Source organism: Brachyistius frenatus, unplaced genomic scaffold (genome assembly GCF_029030835.1).
Source record: "Brachyistius frenatus isolate BFR_SWC_R1_liver_20210118 unplaced genomic scaffold, ASM2903083v1 Contig_40, whole genome shotgun sequence".
In the NCBI taxonomy this organism is placed as follows: Eukaryota; Metazoa; Chordata; class Actinopteri; family Embiotocidae; genus Brachyistius; species Brachyistius frenatus.
Window position 1 is genome coordinate 3,287,762 of NW_027210639.1, and position 20,047 is coordinate 3,307,808.

The 20,047-nt window shown below is 39.7% G+C and overlaps 4 protein-coding genes across 4 annotated transcripts; all 4 read right to left on the bottom strand.

Annotated features, from left to right (window-relative positions):
* Nucleotides 1–4,661: 4,661 nt before the first annotated feature.
* LOC138622919 (hepcidin-like) lies at nt 4,662–5,243 on the bottom strand. Its single transcript, XM_069702068.1, has 3 exons — nt 5,099–5,243; nt 4,922–4,999; nt 4,662–4,757 (listed from the first exon to the last, which is right to left on the bottom strand). Exons 1-3 carry the CDS (start codon nt 5,183–5,185, stop codon nt 4,662–4,664), a joined length of 261 nt encoding a protein of 86 aa, XP_069558169.1. The 5' UTR covers nt 5,186–5,243.
* Nucleotides 5,244–7,353: 2,110 nt separating this feature from the next.
* LOC138622920 (hepcidin-like) lies at nt 7,354–8,143 on the bottom strand. Its single transcript, XM_069702069.1, has 3 exons — nt 7,999–8,143; nt 7,822–7,899; nt 7,354–7,657 (listed from the first exon to the last, which is right to left on the bottom strand). Exons 1-3 carry the CDS (start codon nt 8,083–8,085, stop codon nt 7,562–7,564), a joined length of 261 nt encoding a protein of 86 aa, XP_069558170.1. The 5' UTR covers nt 8,086–8,143; the 3' UTR covers nt 7,354–7,561.
* Nucleotides 8,144–10,770: 2,627 nt separating this feature from the next.
* Nucleotides 10,771–11,344, bottom strand: LOC138622922 (hepcidin-like). The gene is made up of 3 exons (XM_069702072.1): nt 11,200–11,344; nt 11,031–11,111; nt 10,771–10,866 (listed from the first exon to the last, which is right to left on the bottom strand). Exons 1-3 carry the CDS (start codon nt 11,284–11,286, stop codon nt 10,771–10,773), a joined length of 264 nt encoding a protein of 87 aa, XP_069558173.1. The 5' UTR covers nt 11,287–11,344.
* A 3,181-nt stretch (nt 11,345–14,525) lies between these two features.
* LOC138622921 (hepcidin-like) lies at nt 14,526–15,133 on the bottom strand. The gene is made up of 3 exons (XM_069702071.1): nt 14,989–15,133; nt 14,812–14,889; nt 14,526–14,647 (listed from the first exon to the last, which is right to left on the bottom strand). Exons 1-3 carry the CDS (start codon nt 15,073–15,075, stop codon nt 14,552–14,554), a joined length of 261 nt encoding a protein of 86 aa, XP_069558172.1. The 5' UTR covers nt 15,076–15,133; the 3' UTR covers nt 14,526–14,551.
* Nucleotides 15,134–20,047: the final 4,914 nt, after the last annotated feature.

Below are 20,047 nucleotides of genomic sequence, written 5' to 3' on the forward strand. Positions count from 1 at the left end.
TCATTTACTATCTCCTTGTGTGGTTTGGCAGCAGCTCTGTTGGTATGGGGGCGTACAACGGGCATCCGTCTGGACGAGAGGCAGGCCTGGCATGCCGCTCAGCCCCCTGCAAGGCTGCATGAGGGTGGGATCAGAGCAGGAGTCCGCCAGGCTCCAGACTGGTAGTCTGTGTATGGGTGACGGCAAGCAAATGTGTGTTTCTGCGTGTATATGCACTTCTGTGTGTATGGGGGTAATTACATCGTAATCACACAGGCTTAAGCAGCAACCACAAGTTGGCCATTGTTCTGCCTGTCACTTGCAATATGTTGACCTCTCTGTATGCTGTTTCACTATTCAGTACTCTATCACGGATTGTGAGTCTGTGTGTTCCCTAATCATTTCTGCACCGGTTTAACACCAGACCGTTTATTTGACCTTTGTGGTCATTATAATTGTGAGGCGCGATCCAGCCGTGCCCAAAGTAACACAATCACGTGCACACCACCATGGCCGGACGCCATTCCTCCCCGGACTATACTGGATAACAAGTGAACCACCGCAGAGCTGAGCTTGGTTCACACTTGGACAGCAGACCACCCTTTGGAAAGTGAAGTTGCCTCTGTGAGTGTTGTTTGTTAGAGGCCAATGGAGGATATAACTTCCTAAACACACATGTATGTGTGAGCCTATATGATGACAGATAAGTTTCAGAGGCCCCTGCACTCTCTCCTTCTGATCATTGTATAAATTTGTCATATGCACACACACAGAAATAACTGTTTTATCCAGCATTCTTTTTAGTGATAGAATATTTTAATGACCTTAACAAACCTGTGATAATCAGAGCTGTTTAAAGTACCTGAAAGCCACACTTAAGTAAAAGTACAGATATCTTGGAGGAAAATGACTTTGGTAGAGGTTAAAGTCACCAAGTAGAAAATTACTTGTGTAAAAGTCATACATTATCCCATATTTACTGGACTTAAGTATCCAAAGTATGTTTTTTTTTTTTAATGTGAAATGTACTCAAGGTATTTAAACTAAAGGTGAATACTGTTATTTAAAAGCAGTCAGAATTTCGAAAATTGTGAAGTTTATTCTTTTAAAGTATCAAAAATAAAAGTTTTATGTAATGCTTTTGGATTAATATCACTGTTGAATCAATGCACATTTTAGTGCTGTAGTTACATAAGGTGCTTACTTTATATGCTTTGTGTACTGTTGGTTAGTCTCATCTACAGAAATGCATCGTATTCCATAATATCATCGTATGTTTGTATCGTTTCTGTTCTGTATGAACAATGTCTCTCTAAAATGTCAACAAGCTCAGAAAAACAAAACATTTTCCAGCGAATCAAAGGGTGTTTTAAAGTAGATTATTTCGCTTAAAAAGTAAAATTTACAATCACCAAATTTGGAGATACATGGTTTTCAATGAACAGAAAGGGCATGCAAATCTGTAATCCTACAAGTAACTTGTAACTAAAAGTAAAAATGTAAGAGTAAAAGTACAAAATTCCACTCTGAAATGTTGTGGGGTAGAAATATAATATTGTATTAAATGAATCTACTCAAGTAAAGTACAATTACCTCAAATATTTACTGCAGTACTTGAGTGAATGTTACATTACACCACTGGTGATAATGTGTTGATGATGCCGCCATATCACTGAGCACCTAGTAACTACAGCATGACCAAATCTAGTGACATCAGATTGTTAATTTAAGACAACTGTAGCTGTAGGTTCTCATATCCGAGCAGACACACAAAGCCGCAGAAGCCGCAGCATTGCCGGCATCTAATGGGGCCAGTAGAGCCTGTCTGCCTGATGTTATATGGCGTCTGTGTGGAAGACAAAAAACATGAGTCAACTTCTGTTCTGTTACTCTCCTATCGAAAGCATCATGGCAGTTTACAGGAAAAACACAACCATTAACATTTAAATTAACATACCATCAATGTTTCCACTGACGTCTCTTCTTGTGCTGAGGCTGGATTTTCATTGGTCATCGCCTCCTCTAGTTCTTCTTTTGGATGTGTGATGGCTGGGTGTGTAAAGCATTCTGGTATTTATACTCACTTGGATCAATGTTGCCTCATCCCTTATTTGCTTCTAGGACCGGCCTTTCATCACTCCCCGGATGATGCTGGGAATACTGTAATAATTGGAAATTTCTTGATGAATGGGATGTGGTGTGTTTTGAATTGTTGGGCACAACATTTAAAATTGAATAGATAAATTGAGTTTATTGAACAAACATGTTCAATAAACTCAATTTATCTATTCAATTTTAAATGATCTTTCTGCAGATAGAAAATGCAGTTCATTACATGAAAAGGTTGCTTCCCAAGTTTCACAATATACAGTGTGCTGTGTATTGATATGCTGCTAATACTGCTAGCAACAGTTTAAGAAATGTATGTGTTCAGTATGTTTTTTATGGCATAGACGTAAAAAAAACCTTCTCATGGCAAAGTGTGAGACAGAATGGGTTCACTTTCTGTATTATGAAGTTAACTGAATTGCATCATCTTAAATCTAGAAAATCAATAGGAATCAGTGGCACAATATATCAGGTCATGAATTATGATTTGATCAATTACACTTGACCCTAATGTCAAATCAATTTTATTGATATAACACATTTTAGATACAACAAGAATTGCCTAAAAAGCTGAACATCAAAAAAAGACTTGACACATTTGAGCCATTAAAGACGTAATTAGTAAATTATAAAAAAAAAAGAAAAGAAAGAGATTAAAAGTATTGATAATCCAGAAAAACACATGAGGATTTACATGAGCACGAAGAAAAAAAAAAAAAAGAAAGGTTGAAATTTAAGTATGCCTAATCTGGAAACGCTAGAAAACATACACGTTTTCATTTGAGATTTGATTCCTGGTAGTGAAGGTGATGTCCTGATCTAGAGGAGGAGGCTGTTCCAAAATTGTGGACCTGCCAGTGAGAAAGCCGGGTCAATCCTATAGTGCCAATCTGGATGAAGAAACCACTAAAAGTTAATGGTATTCTATATCATGATGTCCTCACGAAAGTTTTATCACACAGTTTACTATTTAAACCTATCTATACCTCCATGCATCTTCCAGCTAAACATAATGAAGAACCTAACGTACAAAACACCCACAAAAAAGCCGTTATTGCAGAATCAGCAATGGTAAAAGTTATCTAAGACCTTTGTTTGCATAAACTTGAAAAAGTCTGGGGAAATTTCAGTTTTTAATGTTACCAAATATCTTGTGAAATAACCAAAATCCCTCTCTTACTCGTGTACTGATAACCACTGTCACTACGGGACTTGTTTCAAATTGTTACAATGGAGAGAAACATCACCTTCAGCACCTTCTGTTTTGATATCCAGTCATGATGAATATCCATAAATACTTCAATCTTCCTGCGTAGCATTTATTTGTCAGCAAACTAAAAGTTACAGTTGCAAGGGAAACACTGTTTTGACACCACAACTGGTTTTATTGTTTTGTGTCCGACCTGCCGTTAGTTATCTACACAAGAATATAGTCTTAAAAAAGAGAAAAGAAAGAAAGAAGCAGACTCAGCTGACATCTGAGCTTGTTTTATATCGACATATATCTCATTGTCAGTAGTCTGGTAGAAGTCTACTGGGATTAGCTTGTTCTGTGGTTAGCGTGCTCGTCAATGATGATGACGAATCCAAAAGTCTGTTCTTTATAAACTAAACGTGGGGGAAAAAAGGGCCTGGACAGACACTGTGACTAATTTCTCCTGCCAGCTCATCAACACAGGCCTTTAAAACGACTAGCTGCAGCTGTTAGCCTAGTTACCTTCCTTATAGTCAGCTACATTTGCTTGATTGATTTGATGAAGACTACCAGGGGATGCATTTGAAGTTGGACCCTGTGTCTAGTCACAGTCCGGCACCAGAACCACCACATCAATGCTTTATTTCACTGCCAGCTGTTTCAAAAGTACTCTTGTTTTCTCTTGTGTCTGGTGTGATTGACCTCGACAGGAGAGCCTGTGGTTTCAGACACTTACAACCGGCTGGACGAGGACTTCACCCTTCACGGAGTGCACAAACAACACCTCCGTTTATCTCACTCCCTCGTCTTCTGGACGCTGTCACTGATCAGACTGAGTTAATCTAGTGGCGTGGTTAAAGGACAGTTTTCCGACAACTGGTTTATTTTCTCGAATACATTTTTAACGGGTCTCTGAATAATTGTACAGAAGACATGATTTCACATTTAGTGCTGAAACTGAGAGCATCACTTGTGACATGTCAATAATGTTTCAAATGTTATTCTCTAATTCATTTATAGTTGTTGATTATTTTTAGTTAAAACTATTACTTGATGACGATGTTTCACTACAAACATGTTCGAGTTTTAACCTCTTGTGCCCTTCTTGTGCACAAAAGCAGGGCACACTGTTGTTTTCATGTAATGTTCAGACATTGTTTCACTACTGAATACTGCGTTGAAGAAAATGTTGAGATGATTTTGGAAGTTACTGTTTGACAAATATTCAAATTCTTATCAGAAATGTCACTTTTACACGTTATAATATGGTAATATAAAAATGTATTGATAATACAACGCAGTACATGCAAATATTTGGTAATACACGTGGACGATACAATCACATTAAACTGAAGCATGACACAGTTCAATAAGATCTTCAGAACGGGCAGCAAACTCCGCAGCCGCTTATGCCGCAGCAGCCGCAGCAGAAGCGACACTTGGCGCTGCGCTTCTGTCTGCTGCTATACAGCGTCTGTGAGAAAGACAAGAGACAAGAGCTCAGTGTTCATCTGCAGCATTATCACTCACTCTGTTTCTTCTCTCTACTTATGTGGAGGAAGCATCAGGACACTTTGGAGACAAAACACATCCACTTCTAGTTGAATCAGTTGAAGGTGTTCAGTTCAAGTTACCGACCTTCCAGGAGTCCACTGATGTCTCTTCAGCTGCTGCAGCTGCATCAAAGATGCTCACTGGTACCTCCAGCTCTTGCTCCTGTTGATGAATTGTTTACAGGAAGAACAACATTTTAACATGTAAACAGAGCATTTGTCGCTAATAAGCTAATGAAGTGAGCTGAAGTCCAGTTCTTACTTCAGTGAGTGGGACAGCAGAGCTCTCCTGGATACAAATAAATGTGAGCACGACGGCCACTGCAACTGCAACGCTGAAGGTCTTCATGTTGAACCAACGAGATTTCTCCTGATCTTGATGACTGTCGTCAGCTCCTTTGACTTCTCCTGTCTGATGGTGGAGTGAGCAGGAGGTGCTGGTATTTATCCTCCTTTGGACCACTGTTGCCTCATCGCTCACAGCACTGACTCTACCTGCTGTCAGGAACCAGCTTGCAACACTCCCTGTTCCCATCATCCCTGTGACCCTGGGAAACTCCCGACCAATGGGAAACGCTCAGTTTTTGTTTGTTGGCCTGAAACTTCAACTCAAAATGAACTTTTTTCTTTCGTCCTTCAGTAAAATTAGTATTAGTACAATATTACACTATTACTTAATGACCTGCAGCTGTTGGCTTAGTTCCTTTCTTATTTGTAAAGTTAAAGTCTAACTGTTGTTATATCACTGAAAGCAAGAAGATTTGAGTGTTTGTTTGAACCATGAGTCACATAACAACACTGACAGTGAATATCAGGAGATATTTTCTCACAATCTTACCAGTAGTTCAGTTGGATTCAACTGCATTGTAATCTTTTGTAAATCTAACCAAACTAAACATTTTGTTTTTACGTAAACTAAAAATAGTCTGAGATTACTGTGGTTCAGTTTCATGTTCTAAAACATTGTTTGGTTTTGTGTTTGAATAACCAGTTGCAGCATCTATAACCTGTGATTGGAGATAGATTTTTTTGATTGACGGATTGATGGATAGACGGACGGATTGAGTGGTTGATTGATTGATGGATGGATGGATGGATGGATGGATTGGTTGGTTGATTCATTGATTGACAGATTGATGGATTGATTTGTTTCACCTGTTCTGTACATGAGCTGAGAGAGGACAGCCGGGGACTATTGCTACGTTCAAATGGGACTTGTGAGCTCGTGGTTACAACATGGGAAATCGTGTGCAGCCTTTGTTTGGGGTTCAAGTGGTTAAGTCATAGAAACACCGTTGCTAGGTAACGACAACATGGACAGCATCTAGATGCCAAAGAGGTTAAAAATTTAGCAAGATAATGGGGAGATGTCTTAAGGAAGGAAACGCAAAGACACTGAGGGAAAAGATGAGGCCGTTGGGAGATCAACATTTTTCTAAGACGTAAACTATTATCTAAGTTACAATGAAAAATTATACGTGACTAAAATTACAATATTTAGCTTAACATCCAATAGAATATTAACTTCCCTGGCCTTTTCCATTTCTGTAAACGTCAGCAAACACGTCACAACTCGTGAACTCGAGGCTTATAGAACGTTTTGAGTTCTGATGTTGTGAAGACCACAAGAGGGGACCGTTCATATGTACTCTTCTCGTGTACACGGTAAATACGACCCTATTTGAAGGCAGCATGAATGTTCAAAGGCCTGACCAACTTTCTGTTCAGGTGGAAGAAAGCCCAAAAGAACCACTCAGTTATTGTTGAAAATGTTAGTTCGTTCATTCAACTTTGTTCTCTGTAAACTGTGCGAGGTACTCGTTAAACTACCTGGGGGCAGGGCGGCAAGTCCAGGAAAAGTAATTGCTCACACCTCGGAGCCTACTTTATCTAAAACTCTAGAAACAGCAAGTGATGACTCTGTATTTTTGGTTCTGAAGTTTTAGTTGGGTTTTTAATCAGGCTTTATTTTCAGAAAGGTTTTTAATACAAGTTTGGAAAAAACTCCTTTTTTAGAGACTCGTAGGTTATATTTGTGTTTTCATTTGAGCTGCACCTGTTTTTACCGCTTTACTTCACCTCATTTGTTTATGTGCAAACTATTGTGCTCCTTTTAATGAATAAATAATGTTCGTTCATCAATTACACCTGGATTTATGTTGCTCCACTCCTCCCAATGAGGTCTGGTTGGAAATAGTTTCACACATTAAAACTCCAAGTAAAATGTAATCTTGTTTTTATCGGATTTAACCCAGATTTATTTTTATTTCTTGCTCACACAAATGTTTGCCTCATTTAAAACAATGCTCAACTGTCTCTGCATGGTCATGTTCACAGAATTGTTCTCAGTCATTTCAGCCACTGCAGGTCATCGTGAAACTGAAGCAGCTAAATGGAATGCAGCCCTCGTTCATTTTATTGTGTCCACCTGTACTTTTCCTACTGCAACATGTCAGGATGTCTTCTGTGGAAAAGACTTGTTTAGATTTGTGGTGAAAAAACTTTTACACGTTGCAATATAGTGACATCAAAGTTTATTGTAAGACCACAGTGTAGTATGAGATGTTTAGAGTCATTAGGATGATGTAGTCACATCACTGATCACCTGTATGAGTTGAGAAACTGTCAGAATCTTAAAAAAGGTTCAAACAGATTTAAGTTGTAGAACAAAGAGTGTAACAAACAAATAAGAAGTAGTTGTTGTGAGAATCTCATGCAGGAGTCTTCAGAACGGGCAGCAAACTCCGCAGCCGCTTATGCCGCAGCAGCCGCAGCAGAAGCGACACTTGGCGCTGCGCTTCTGTCTGCTGCTATACAGCGTCTGTGAGAAAGACAAGAGACAAGAGCTCAGTGTTCATCTGCAGCATTATCACTCACTCTGTTTCTTCTCTCTACTTATGTGGAGGAAGCATCAGGACACTTTGGAGACAAAACACATCCACTTCTAGTTGAATCAGTTGAAGGTGTTCAGTTCAAGTTACCGACCTTCCAGGAGTCCACTGATGTCTCTTCAGCTGCTGCAGCTGCATCAAAGATGCTCACTGGTACCTCCAGCTCTTGCTCCTGTTGATGAATTGTTTACAGGAAGAACAACATTTTAACATGTAAACAGAGCATTTGTCGCTAATAAGCTAATGAAGTGAGCTGAAGTCCAGTTCTTACTTCAGTGAGTGGGACAGCAGAGCTCTCCTGGATACAAATAAATGTGAGCACGACGGCCACTGCAACTGCAACGCTGAAGGTCTTCATGTTGAACCAACGAGATTTCTCCTGATCTTGATGACTGTCGTCAGCTCCTTTGACTTCTCCTGTCTGATGGTGGAGTGAGCAGGAGGTGCTGGTATTTATCCTCCTTTGGACCACTGTTGCCTCATCGCTCACAGCACTGACTCTACCTGCTGTCAGGAACCAGCTTGCAACACTCCCTGTTCCCATCATCCCTGTGACCCTGGGAAACTCCCGACCAATGGGAAACGCTCAGTTTTTGTTTGTTGGCCTGAAACTTCAACTCAAAATGAACTTTTTTCTTTCGTCCTTCAGTAAAATTAGTATTAGTACAATATTACACTATTACTTAATGACCTGCAGCTGTTGGCTTAGTTCCTTTCTTATTTGTAAAGTTAAAGTCTAACTGTTGTTATATCACTGAAAGCAAGAAGATTTGAGTGTTTGTTTGAACCATGAGTCACATAACAACACTGACAGTGAATATCAGGAGATATTTTCTCACAATCTTACCAGTAGTTCAGTTGGATTCAACTGCATTGTAATCTTTTGTAAATCTAACCAAACTAAACATTTTGTTTTTACGTAAACTAAAAATAGTCTGAGATTACTGTGGTTCAGTTTCATGTTCTAAAACATTGTTTGGTTTTGTGTTTGAATAACCAGTTGCAGCATCTATAACCTGTGATTGGAGATAGATTTTTTGATTGATGGATAGATGGATAGACGGACGGATTGAGTGGTTGATTGATTGATGGATGGATGGATGGATGGATGGATTGGTTGGTTGATTCATTGATTGACAGATTGATGGATTGATTTGTTTCACCTGTTCTGTACATGAGCTGAGAGAGGACAGCCGGGGACTATTGCTACGTTCAAATGGGACTTGTGAGCTCGTGGTTACAACATGGGAAATCTTGTGCACCCTTTGTTTGGGGTTCAAGTGGTTAAGTCATAGAAACACCGTTGCTCGGTAACGACAACATGGACAGCATCTAGATGCCAAAGAGGTTAAAAATTTAGCAAGATAATGGGGAGATGTCTTAAGGAAGGAAACGCAAAGACACTGAGGGAAAAGATGAGGCCGTTGGGAGATCAACATTTTTCTAAGACGTAAACTATTATCTAAGTTACAATGAAAAATTATACGTGACTAAAATTACAATATTTAGCTTAACATCCAATAGAATATTAACTTCCCTGGCCTTTTCCATTTCTGTAAACGTCAGCAAACACGTCACAACTCGTGAACTCGAGGCTTATAGAACGTTTTGAGTTCTGATGTTGTGAAGACCACAAGAGGGGACCGTTCATATGTACTCTTCTCGTGTACACGGTAAATACGACCCTATTTGAAGGCAGCATGAATGTTCAAAGGCCTGACCAACTTTCTGTTCAGGTGGAAGAAAGCCCAAAAGAACCACTCAGTTATTGTTGAAAATGTTAGTTCGTTCATTCAACTTTGTTCTCTGTAAACTGTGCGAGGTACTCGTTAAACTACCTGGGGGCAGGGCGGCAAGTCCAGGAAAAGTAATTGCTCACACCTCAGAGCCTACTTTATCTAAAACTCTAGAAACAGGAAGTGATGACTCTGTATTTTTGGTTCTGAAGTTTTAGTTGGGTTTTTAATCAGGCTTTATTTTCAGAAAGGTTTTTAATACAAGTTTGGAAAAAACTCCTTTTTTAGAGACTCGTAGGTTATATTTGTGTTTTCATTTGAGCTGCACCTGTTTTTACCGCTTTACTTCACCTCATTTGTTTATGTGCAAACTATTGTGCTCCTTTTAATGAATAAATAATGTTCGTTCATCAATTACACCTGGATTTATGTTGCTCCACTCCTCCCAATGAGGTCTGGTTGGAAATAGTTTCACACATTAAAACTCCAAGTAAAATGTAATCTTGTTTTTATCGGATTTAACCCAGATTTATATTTATTTCTTGCTCACACAAATGTTTGCCTTATTTAAAACAATGCTCAACTGTCTCTGCATGGTCATGTTCACAGAATTGTTCTCAGTCATTTCAGCCACTGCAGGTCATCGTGAAACTGAAGCAGCTAAATGGAATGCAGCCCTCGTTCATTTTATTGTGTCCACCTGTCCACCATTAACATATCCACATGTATATATTTCCTTTTTGCAAACTGATTGTTGCACCTTCCATGTACATACTTTTATGTAGTCCAATACATATAATTTAACAACTGTACTCCTAGATAGATAGATAGATAGATAGATAGATAGATAGATAGATAGATAGATAGATACTTTATTAATCCCACAAGGGGACATTTTTTTTTCGCTACAGCAGCATTATATATGTACAATTTTCAATTTTCCTTGTGTTTCATTAACTTGGATTGTTTTCTTTAATTTCCTCGTACCCAGTGCAATGACCAGTAAAAAAAAATGCGGGTTTTGTAACATGTCAGACTGTGTTATGTCAAAAAGAGTTGTTTATATTTGTAATGAAAGCACTTTTACGCATCGTAATATAGTAGCATTAAAGTTTATTGCAAGAAACTTGTAGCAGATTTTTAGCCCAATCTCTGGATGATGTCACATCACTGAGCACACTATGCTTACAGCGTGACCAAATTAAGAAACATTGTCAGATTTTTACAGACAAAAAACAGTTCTTAGTGGTAGAACAAAAAATATAAAAAAATGTAGTGGATGTTGTGAGAATCTCATGCAGGAGTCTTCAGAACCGACAGCAAACTCCGCAGCCGTTCATTTTGCAGCAGCCGCAGCAGAAGCGACACTTGATGCCTTTCGTCTCTCTGGTGTTAGACAGCGTCTGTGAGAAAGACAAGAGACAAGAGCTCAGTGTTCATCTGCAGCATTATCACTCACTCTGTTTCTTCTCTCTACTTATGTGGAGGAAGCATCAGGACACTTTGGAGACAAAACACATCCACTTCTAGTTGAATCAGTTGAAGGTGTTCAGTTCAAGTTACCGACCTTCCAGGAGTCCACTGATGTCCCTTCAGTTGCTGCAGATGAATCAATGAACGCCACTGGTACCTCCACCCCCTGCTCCTGCTGATGAATTGTAAAACCACGTTTTAACATGTAAACAAAGCATTTGTCGCTAATAAGCTAATGAAGTGAGCTGAAGTCCAGTTCTTACTTCAGTGAGTGGGACAGCAGAGCTCTCCTGGATACAAATAAATGTGAGCACGACGGCCACTGCAACTGCAACGCTGAAGGTCTTCATGTTGAACCAACGAGATTTCTCCTGATCTTGATGACTGTCGTCAGCTCCTTTGACTTCTCCTGTCTGATGGTGGAGTGAGCAGGAGGTGCTGGTATTTATCCTCCTTTGGACCACTGTTGCCTCATGATTTACAGCACTTAATCTACCTGCTATCAGGAACAGGCGTGCATCACTCCCTGTTCCCATCATCATTGCGTGACCCTGGGAAATGATCATTGTTTTGTTTATTACCCACAGCTTTTGTCCTCATCATCATGAGGTTTTTTTTTGTTTGGGTTGCTTTGAAGTATAGGACTATCACACACCATGCTTATAATATGTACTTTTTATTTCTCTGCAGCAGCACAGTTACATTAAAATGAGTAGAAGCTACATTGGTCCACAGTACAAAACAAATTAATTTCACAGTAAGTGCGAAAAAATGGTGCGATCCCGGAGAGACAGAGTCTCACAGCAGTCAAGATGGGGAAGGGTTTAACACTTTGTAAAAGACTGCATGGGCAAATAGTACACAATTTAAGAATGATGTAAAATTGCAAATGATTCGGGGTTTTTATCATCTACATTGCAAAAGCTGGTTAAAACTCTACCATGTGAGGAAGAAACCACATATAAACATGATCCAGAAACACCAACACCTTCTCCAGGCCCTTTAAGCTCCTTTAAGATGGACTGAGGTGAAGTGGAAAGCTGTCCTGTGGTCTTTTATTAAATTATTTTCAGATATCATTGATGCCGTGTCTTCAGGGCTAAAGAGGAGAGGGACCATCCAGCTTGTTATCAGAGTTAAAAAAAAAAAAAAAAAAAAAAAAAAAATCACAGTTCAAAAGTCAGCATCTGTGATTGTATGGGGGTATATTAGTTCAAATGGCATTGGTAGCTTTCACATCTGGCAAAAAAACATAATTGCTGAACAATATATTCAGGTTTTGGAGAAGCATATGCTGCCATCCAGACAACTTTTCCATTGCAGTGTATCAGAAGAGTCTGAAAGCTAAACTGGCCTGCCTGCAGTCCAGACCTGTCACACATTTAAAACACTAGCACATCCTGTAAATAAAATGCAATAAGATAGACCCTGAACTGTTGAGAAGCTGAAATGCTATATCAGGCAAAAATAGGACAACATTTCAATTTCAAAACTCCAGCAACTGGTCCACAGTTCCCAAACCTTTACAGAGTGTCGTAAAAAGAAGTGATGTAACAGTAGTAAACATGCCCCTGTCCCAACTTTTTTGAAGCGTGTTGCTGGCATCAAATTCAAAAGCGGCCTATTTTCAAAAAAATAATACAATTTCTCAGTTTCAAAATTGAATGTTGTCTTTGGCTTTTTTTTTTCCATTAAATCTGTCTTGCAACAGCCCTGACTTGCAAATAATCACATTCTGTGTTTTTATAGATTTTACACAATGTCCAACCATCTTTGGAAGCAGGGTTATAAGTAAAGTACTTAGTTTAACCCAAACCGTGGTCTTTTCCCAAACCTATCCCAGCTGTTTTGGTACCTAAACCTAAGGCACCTTATCATTATCTCTAAAAGGCCAGATGGCTTTTTTGAACAGTCACCGGATGTATATGCAGGACAATATGAATGAATAAGGCAAGACAAACATTGGCACCTTACAATGTGTTATCTGTTACTGTGAAACTAATATGTTTTGCAGCTGTGAACCAACGTAGCTGTGACACATCTGAATGTGACACTGGGCTGTTGACTGGAGCTGATGTTCTGAAATACAAAATATGATCTACTGGTAATGGATCCACATCACATGCACTGGTTCGTTTTAAATAGTATGACATATGTGCAAATGAAAAAGGTAGACCTACTATTATGACCAGAACTGGCAAAGGAACCTTGAATAACCATTATGTATCATTTGATTTTTGTTACTTCATCATTTATACTGACCTATTACTGTAAAAACAACAACACATCAGTTTATGATCAAACACATAAACCAAAGATGAAGGGAATACATTTCCAAAATTATACACAATTAAACAGTTATACAAACAGAGATAATTTGAATTTTTTTGATAACATATCTTTGCAAGCATTATCTAAACAAATCTCTTGCGATAAGTGATATTCTGTCTTCATTCTCTGTCATTTACTGAAAACCTTTCAGGTCTGTCAGCAGTGCTGAAAGTTAAAACCATGAATAGCTTCTGATGGAATCTACCCATATTTATCTTCATGTAAACAGGAAGCATCGCCTTCCGGTAAGACCACAAATTTTTACAATATTGTACTGTTACTAATTAATCTGGAGCTGTTAGGTTGGTTACTTCCTTGTTTGTATAGTTAAAGTTTAACTTTTATTATATTTCAAAGAAAAAGAATCATAAAAATTAAATGTGCTTCCATTGCGAGATTAAAGTGTTTTTCTGAACTATGAGTCACCTGATAAGAAACTGTAGATACTCATGATATGTCTTATCAATATTATGAGGTTGGATTAACTACTTGGTTTTATTTTTAATCTTTGTAATTCTTCCACCATACATAACATATTGTTGTTTCATTAACTGGGAAACATTTTAAAATACTGTAGTTTCACAAGTTGAAAACCTGTGAAGAAATGTAAACCTTTTTAAGTACATTTGTAAAGTTTGCAACCACAATTTAATTTTCTTCTATTTTTTTTTGCAAACTATTGAGCTCCGTTTAATTAATAAGTAACTGTGTTTTATCAATTAAAATGGTTTGATGTTGCTTCCCTCCTCTCAATGAGCTAGAGGATCATAACAACTGTAGTTTCACAAATTTAAACCATGTGTAGAAATGCAAATCTTTCGTGTGTGTGCCTATGAAATTTCAATGCCATTCTTGTTGTAATTGACACAGTTATCTGCGCCCAACTGTCTCTACATGGTCTTGTTAACAGAATCCCTCTCAGGCTATGTCACATCACACTCTGCAGGTCATCCTATAACCGAAGCAGCTAAATGGAATTCAGCCATCATTTATTTTCTTGTGTTTACATGTCAGGATGTCTTCTGTGGAAAAGACTTTTTAAATTCATGATGAAAACACTTTTAAACGTTGCAATATAGTGACATCAAAGTTTATTGTAAGACCACAGTGTAGTATGAGATGTTTAGAGTCATTAGGATGATGTAGTCACATCACTGATCACCTGTATGAGTTGAGAAACTGTCAGAATCTTAAAAAAGGTTCAAACAGATTTAAGTTGTAGAACAAAGAATGTAACAAACAAATAAGACAAGTAGTTGTTGTGAGAATCTCATGCAGGAGTCTTCAGAACGGGCAGCAAACTCCGCAGCCGCTTATGCCGCAGCAGCCGCAGCAGAAGCGACACTTGGCGCTGCGCTTCTGTCTGCTGCTATACAGCGTCTGTGAGAAAGACAAGAGACAAGAGCTCAGTGTTCATCTGCAGCATTATCACTCACTCTGTTTCTTCTCTCTACTTATGTGGAGGAAGCATCAGGACACTTTGGAGACAAAACACATCCACTTCTAGTTGAATCAGTTGAAGGTGTTCAGTTCAAGTTACCGACCTTCCAGGAGTCCACTGATGTCTCTTCAGCTGCTGCAGCTGCATCAAAGATGCTCACTGGTACCTCCAGCTCTTGCTCCTGTTGATGAATTGTTTACAGGAAGAACAACATTTTAACATGTAAACAAAGCATTTGTCGCTAATAAGCTAATGAAGTGAGCTGAAGTCCAGTTCTTACTTCAGTGAGTGGGACAGCAGAGCTCTCCTGGATACAAATAAATGTGAGCACGACGGCCACTGCAACTGCAACGCTGAAGGTCTTCATGTTGAACCAACGAGATTTCTCCTGATCTTGATGACTGTCGTCAGCTCCTTTGACTTCTCCTGTCTGATGGTGGAGTGAGCAGGAGGTGCTGGTATTTATCCTCCTTTGGACCACTGTTGCCTCATCACTGGCCAACGAGATTTCTCCTGATCTTTGTTTCCTGACAAACAAAAACTGAGAATTTCCCATTGCTCGGGAGTTTCTCAGGGTCACACAGGGATGGTGGGAACAGGGAGTGTGGCAAAATGGTTCCTGACAGCGGGTAGAATCAGTGCTGTGAGCGATGAATCAACGCATATATGTCTTCATCTTGAGGAGGCGTTCAGTGCTTTGAAGAGTAAAGTAGCAACTTTTCTTCACCTCTGTGTTGTTTGAGTGTGCAAAGTGCTAATATTTACTGTAATTTTGTCCACTCACCTCATGAGTCATTTTAACAGTCTAACCTGCTACCAGGAACGAGCTTGCAACATTCACATCAACTAATATTTAAACTCGCATCTACCTGCTAATGAGCCTTTGTCTGATAGTAACACCTTTGACTTTTTGTCATGTTTTCTGTTGTATAGCAACAAAAGTGATCTTTTAAATTAAATTCCTAATATTTTTTACCATGGATAAAACAGGAGAATACACACAAGACACATTTTTGTGATTCTGACTGGCTGATGTCATAACAGCGAGACTTTAACTACTCAGACAAGCAAGTAACCAACTCAACAGCTTCATGTCATTGTAGTGTTGGTAATAAGTAGTGGTATTACTGGAAAACAAGGTGATGCTTCCTGTTTCTATGAAGAAACAGTAAGTTGTGAAACTGTGACACAAACACACAGGTCAGCAGGTGAAGACAGAATATTTTGTTTTGCACAAACATTTTTAGAAAGTATTTACAAAGAAAAGTTCTCAAGAATTCAAATGGCTTCTTATTGTATCAGTCCTAACTACACACTTATCAATTTTCTACCTTTTATTACCTTTTTCTAACTGTATGCCCATCATTATTGATTTAAGTGGTCATGCTGTAGTCTGTATGCATAGTGATGTCACTGTAGCATTTAAACAGTTCACGAGTAAGGACCACGACCTCAAATGCCGATTACGAGTTTGTATTGATTATTTTGAACGATGAGGAATGGTTGAGGGAGACGGCACCAAGGTGCGAGTTAGCGGTTTGGGGAAGGCTTAGTTGAGGATCCACTGTGGCTCTCGGGCCTCACAGATCCCCCAAAAAAGCGCTCGGGGATGCCTGCCCGTTACGCAGGTCTTTGAGGCTGTGGCGAGTGTAAAGCTGGTAGTCTTGGGAGGACCAGCGGCCCATGACCTTGATTAGGTGGTCTGGGACTCCTCTGCTTGACGCAGTAGTGGCTGCCCCGATGCGGAACGGGTGGCCGGAGAAGGAGCAGTGATCAGGACTTGATTTACTCCATTAGAGTGAATAGGCCAAGCAATCCTCAGAGATAGGATAAAGGTCAGACACGCAAGGGTGGTGGCTAGGGTCGAACTTGGCTGAAGATGTGAATTCTGAGCATCACAAGAAGCCGAAGTATGCGTGTAGAAACATGGATTTCAGGGTGCAAGTGAGGTGGGCGGAAAAGTGATTAGAGCGGAGGGTGGCTGTGGCATGCGTCTTCCTACCGCGGGTGGTTTCTCCCAGCACGAACGACAATAGTCAGATGAATTCTTGTCTCCAAGGTGTTTATTTCCACCACAACCATACACTACATACATACACACGTTCTGTGTACTGATCTGTCTCACAGCCACCCTGCTACTCCGTGTGCTTTCTCCTGTCTGGTGTCCTGCTACTCCCTTTTATCAAACCAGAGAGGGACAATCAGGGATCAGTTTCAGCTGAGGCCAATTAGGCTTCTCCCAGGCACCGTTCCCTGAGCCACTCCCCCAATCAGCCCCTCCTACAGCTGAGCCAAACCACGATTTGTTGAAAAACAAAACATGGTTTTACTAGTGAACAAATATAAAGATGAACTGTGTCTTTTAGCTCTTTAGACAAAATAAAAGATGTGTTAATCAATTGTTCTTTTTAACATATTAACGCGGCTTTTTTATATAAATATTCTCCAGGCACCTGCATGCTTCCAACTGAGGGGAAGGGCTTTGTTTCAGGCCTGGACGGTATTTGCTTTTGTTTGTAAAATGTGGTTGTAAAGTTTCTTTTGTATATTAATTTTTGTTTGTTTCTTTAGTTCTTTTACCAGATACTTCTGAGAAGCCAGCCACTGTTCTTTTTTTCCACCATTTGTTAGGTTTTAGTTTGTTTTAATACAAAATTATTTGGGCTGTTTTTTCTGTTTCATTTCTTTCCAGTGAGGCTTTGGTTTGGCTGCCAGGGAGAACAAAATGGTGGCAGTCCTTATGCATGTCTTGTTTGAGTTTAAGTTTTGGCATTTTGTAGTGCTGTTAAATTGTTTGGTTTAGCTCAAATTAATTTGTTTGCAGTGGTGTTTATTTATTGTACATCTCATTTGCCACCAGCCTCCCTGTCAGTGCAGTTTTGACCCACATTCTTTATTTCTTTGGTTGTTAATTTATGGTTTATTTGATTTTTGTATTAAACGTAGTTATTTCAACCCTTTCATTATTCCCCAGATTATACAGTCAACTGGAGATACATTTTATTTTTTTATAATGTAATGAAGCTCACATCTTTGTCTACATCAGTCTCAAGTTCCAGTTTATTCTGGCCCCTGTGTATTATAACCTGGTCACATTGAGATAAAGTGATGAGTTCTGCGATGGTTGGTTTTAGATGAGGAATATCGTTTCTAAAAATGGTGGTACCGGGGTTGGATCCTTCTCTGCATCTGGAGCCAAGGTTCTGAAAGTCTGGAAAGAGAAGCAGGACACAGGGTCAGCGGTAGCATTACGATGACTGGCAACATGTTCGGTTTGGAGAATGAATTGATGAGTGACCGACAGCCACGTGAAATGGGGCATGAAGGGAATGATCGTGGGTGAATTTGTTCTGCCTTTGTTAATGATGTCAACTACAGCGATATTGTCTGAATGAATGAGAATAGACCTTTTTGGCCATCTGTGCCCCCACAGGAGAGTGGCAATGATGACTGGATACATTTCGTGGATGGCTGAAGATGATTGGAGGAAGCCTTGGAGGAATTTACGGAATTCCATGGGCCATTTAGCTGAAAACCATCTTCGACCCCAGTGGCCCGCCAAAGCTGGCGGAAGGAGCAGCGTTGGTTGAAAGCTGAATCTCTTCTGGGTTGGAAAGTTGGTCATCGTAGAAGAAGATGATACCATTCCAGTTGGAAAGGAGATGCAGCTTTGGCTCACCTGAAGTCCTGTGTCGGTCCTCGGAGATCACAAGTAGACACTCGTCTGAAGTCCTGCATTAATCATCCACCCCAGAAGCCAACAACTCCACCACTTCATGATGTTCAATAAAACAGATATTAATCACTATCTCGGCTTCTGTGTCTGCTCTTGAGTCCTCCATTGTGTAACCCCTTAACACTAATCTTTTTCTGTCTCATCCAGTGGGCCCTCAGTGGTATTGCAGTTTAAGGCATTTCCGCACTCATGTCCCTTTTCATACCTGGATGCAACGTGCCCTTTCATATGCAGTCTGCATTAGATCAACATAACACATTTGGTGTTTCTGGTTGATATCTCAATTTAAGAGTTTCCCCAAGAAAGATTCGCAGCTAAATGTCTTTTATGCAGGCCAGAGACAGACTCGATAACAGTATTAAGGTAATGGACAGAATTGCTGAATTTAAAAGTTAAACTTAAAAAAGCTGTAACGGGTACTTCCATAAATGATCTCAAGTTGCCAGTAAAACAAGCCTGTGAATTAAAACTGCAAGCAGTGATATGCGGGCCCTCGCATGCTGCACGTTGGGGATCCGGCGGGTCGGGCCCCTGGCTCTCCAACATGCAGGATCTGAGGCACCGCATATCCCCGCTTGCAGTTTTAATTTTTTTTTTAATTTCTTGTTGCCAGCAAGGGACGCTATGACTGAGCGAATATTACCATACAGGTGTCTTAAGGGAGGAACTGTTATCAAAGATGTCATGTTTGAGAAAGATTGGAATATGTACATAAAAGTTACAGTCAGTTGTAGGTTCATGGCGACGGCATGCCACATCAATCAACAAAAACAAATTATTTTAATAACTTTTCATCTCCCATGTGTTAAGATAGGACAGAGAAAATTGCAAGTTGGTCTGACAAAATCTGTAGGAGGAGTTTGTTAAAATACAACACATGCGAATAGCCAAAAATAGTAACAAAATTCTAAATGGCAGACTTCCTGTTTAGTTGAGGTCATGATGCCAAAATACTTTTTTGTACATCTCTGTGTTATACACGTCCAACAAATTTGGTACGTGTAGGTTAAAGTAGGTGCGGGGGGCTGCAGTTTAGGGGGCGCTAGCGAGCCATTTGGCCATGCCCACACGCAAATCAGATGTATGGTCTCACCACGCCAGATGTATGTGCCACTTTTCATGAGGTTTCAAGCATGCTTTGACCTTAAAGATCAATTTCCTGTGTCACACCGAAACATCAAACTTTGCCGCCTCGCCATGGCGACGCCCTTTGACAAAGTCGAACGAAAATCTCAATATATATATCATCAACCACATGTTAAGGCTATTCTGACCCGACTTTAGGTTCATGTGATCAACCAGCTCAATGTAGCATGTGAAAGTATGAAAAGTGTCATTTCCTGTTGTCAGCAAGGGGCACTATGACTATAAGAAAATATTACCATGCAGATGTGTTCAGGGCTGGACTGTTATCATACATGTAATGTTTGGAGACAGTCAGTCCATGTACATACGATTTACAGCAATTTGTAGTTTCATGGCGAGACTGCTCAAACTGGCCACCATGCCACAGGCACACCCATCGACAAAAACAAATTCTCTTGATAACTTTTATTTCCAAACATGTTAAGAGTACACTGACCAACTTTTAAGTCGATCCGAC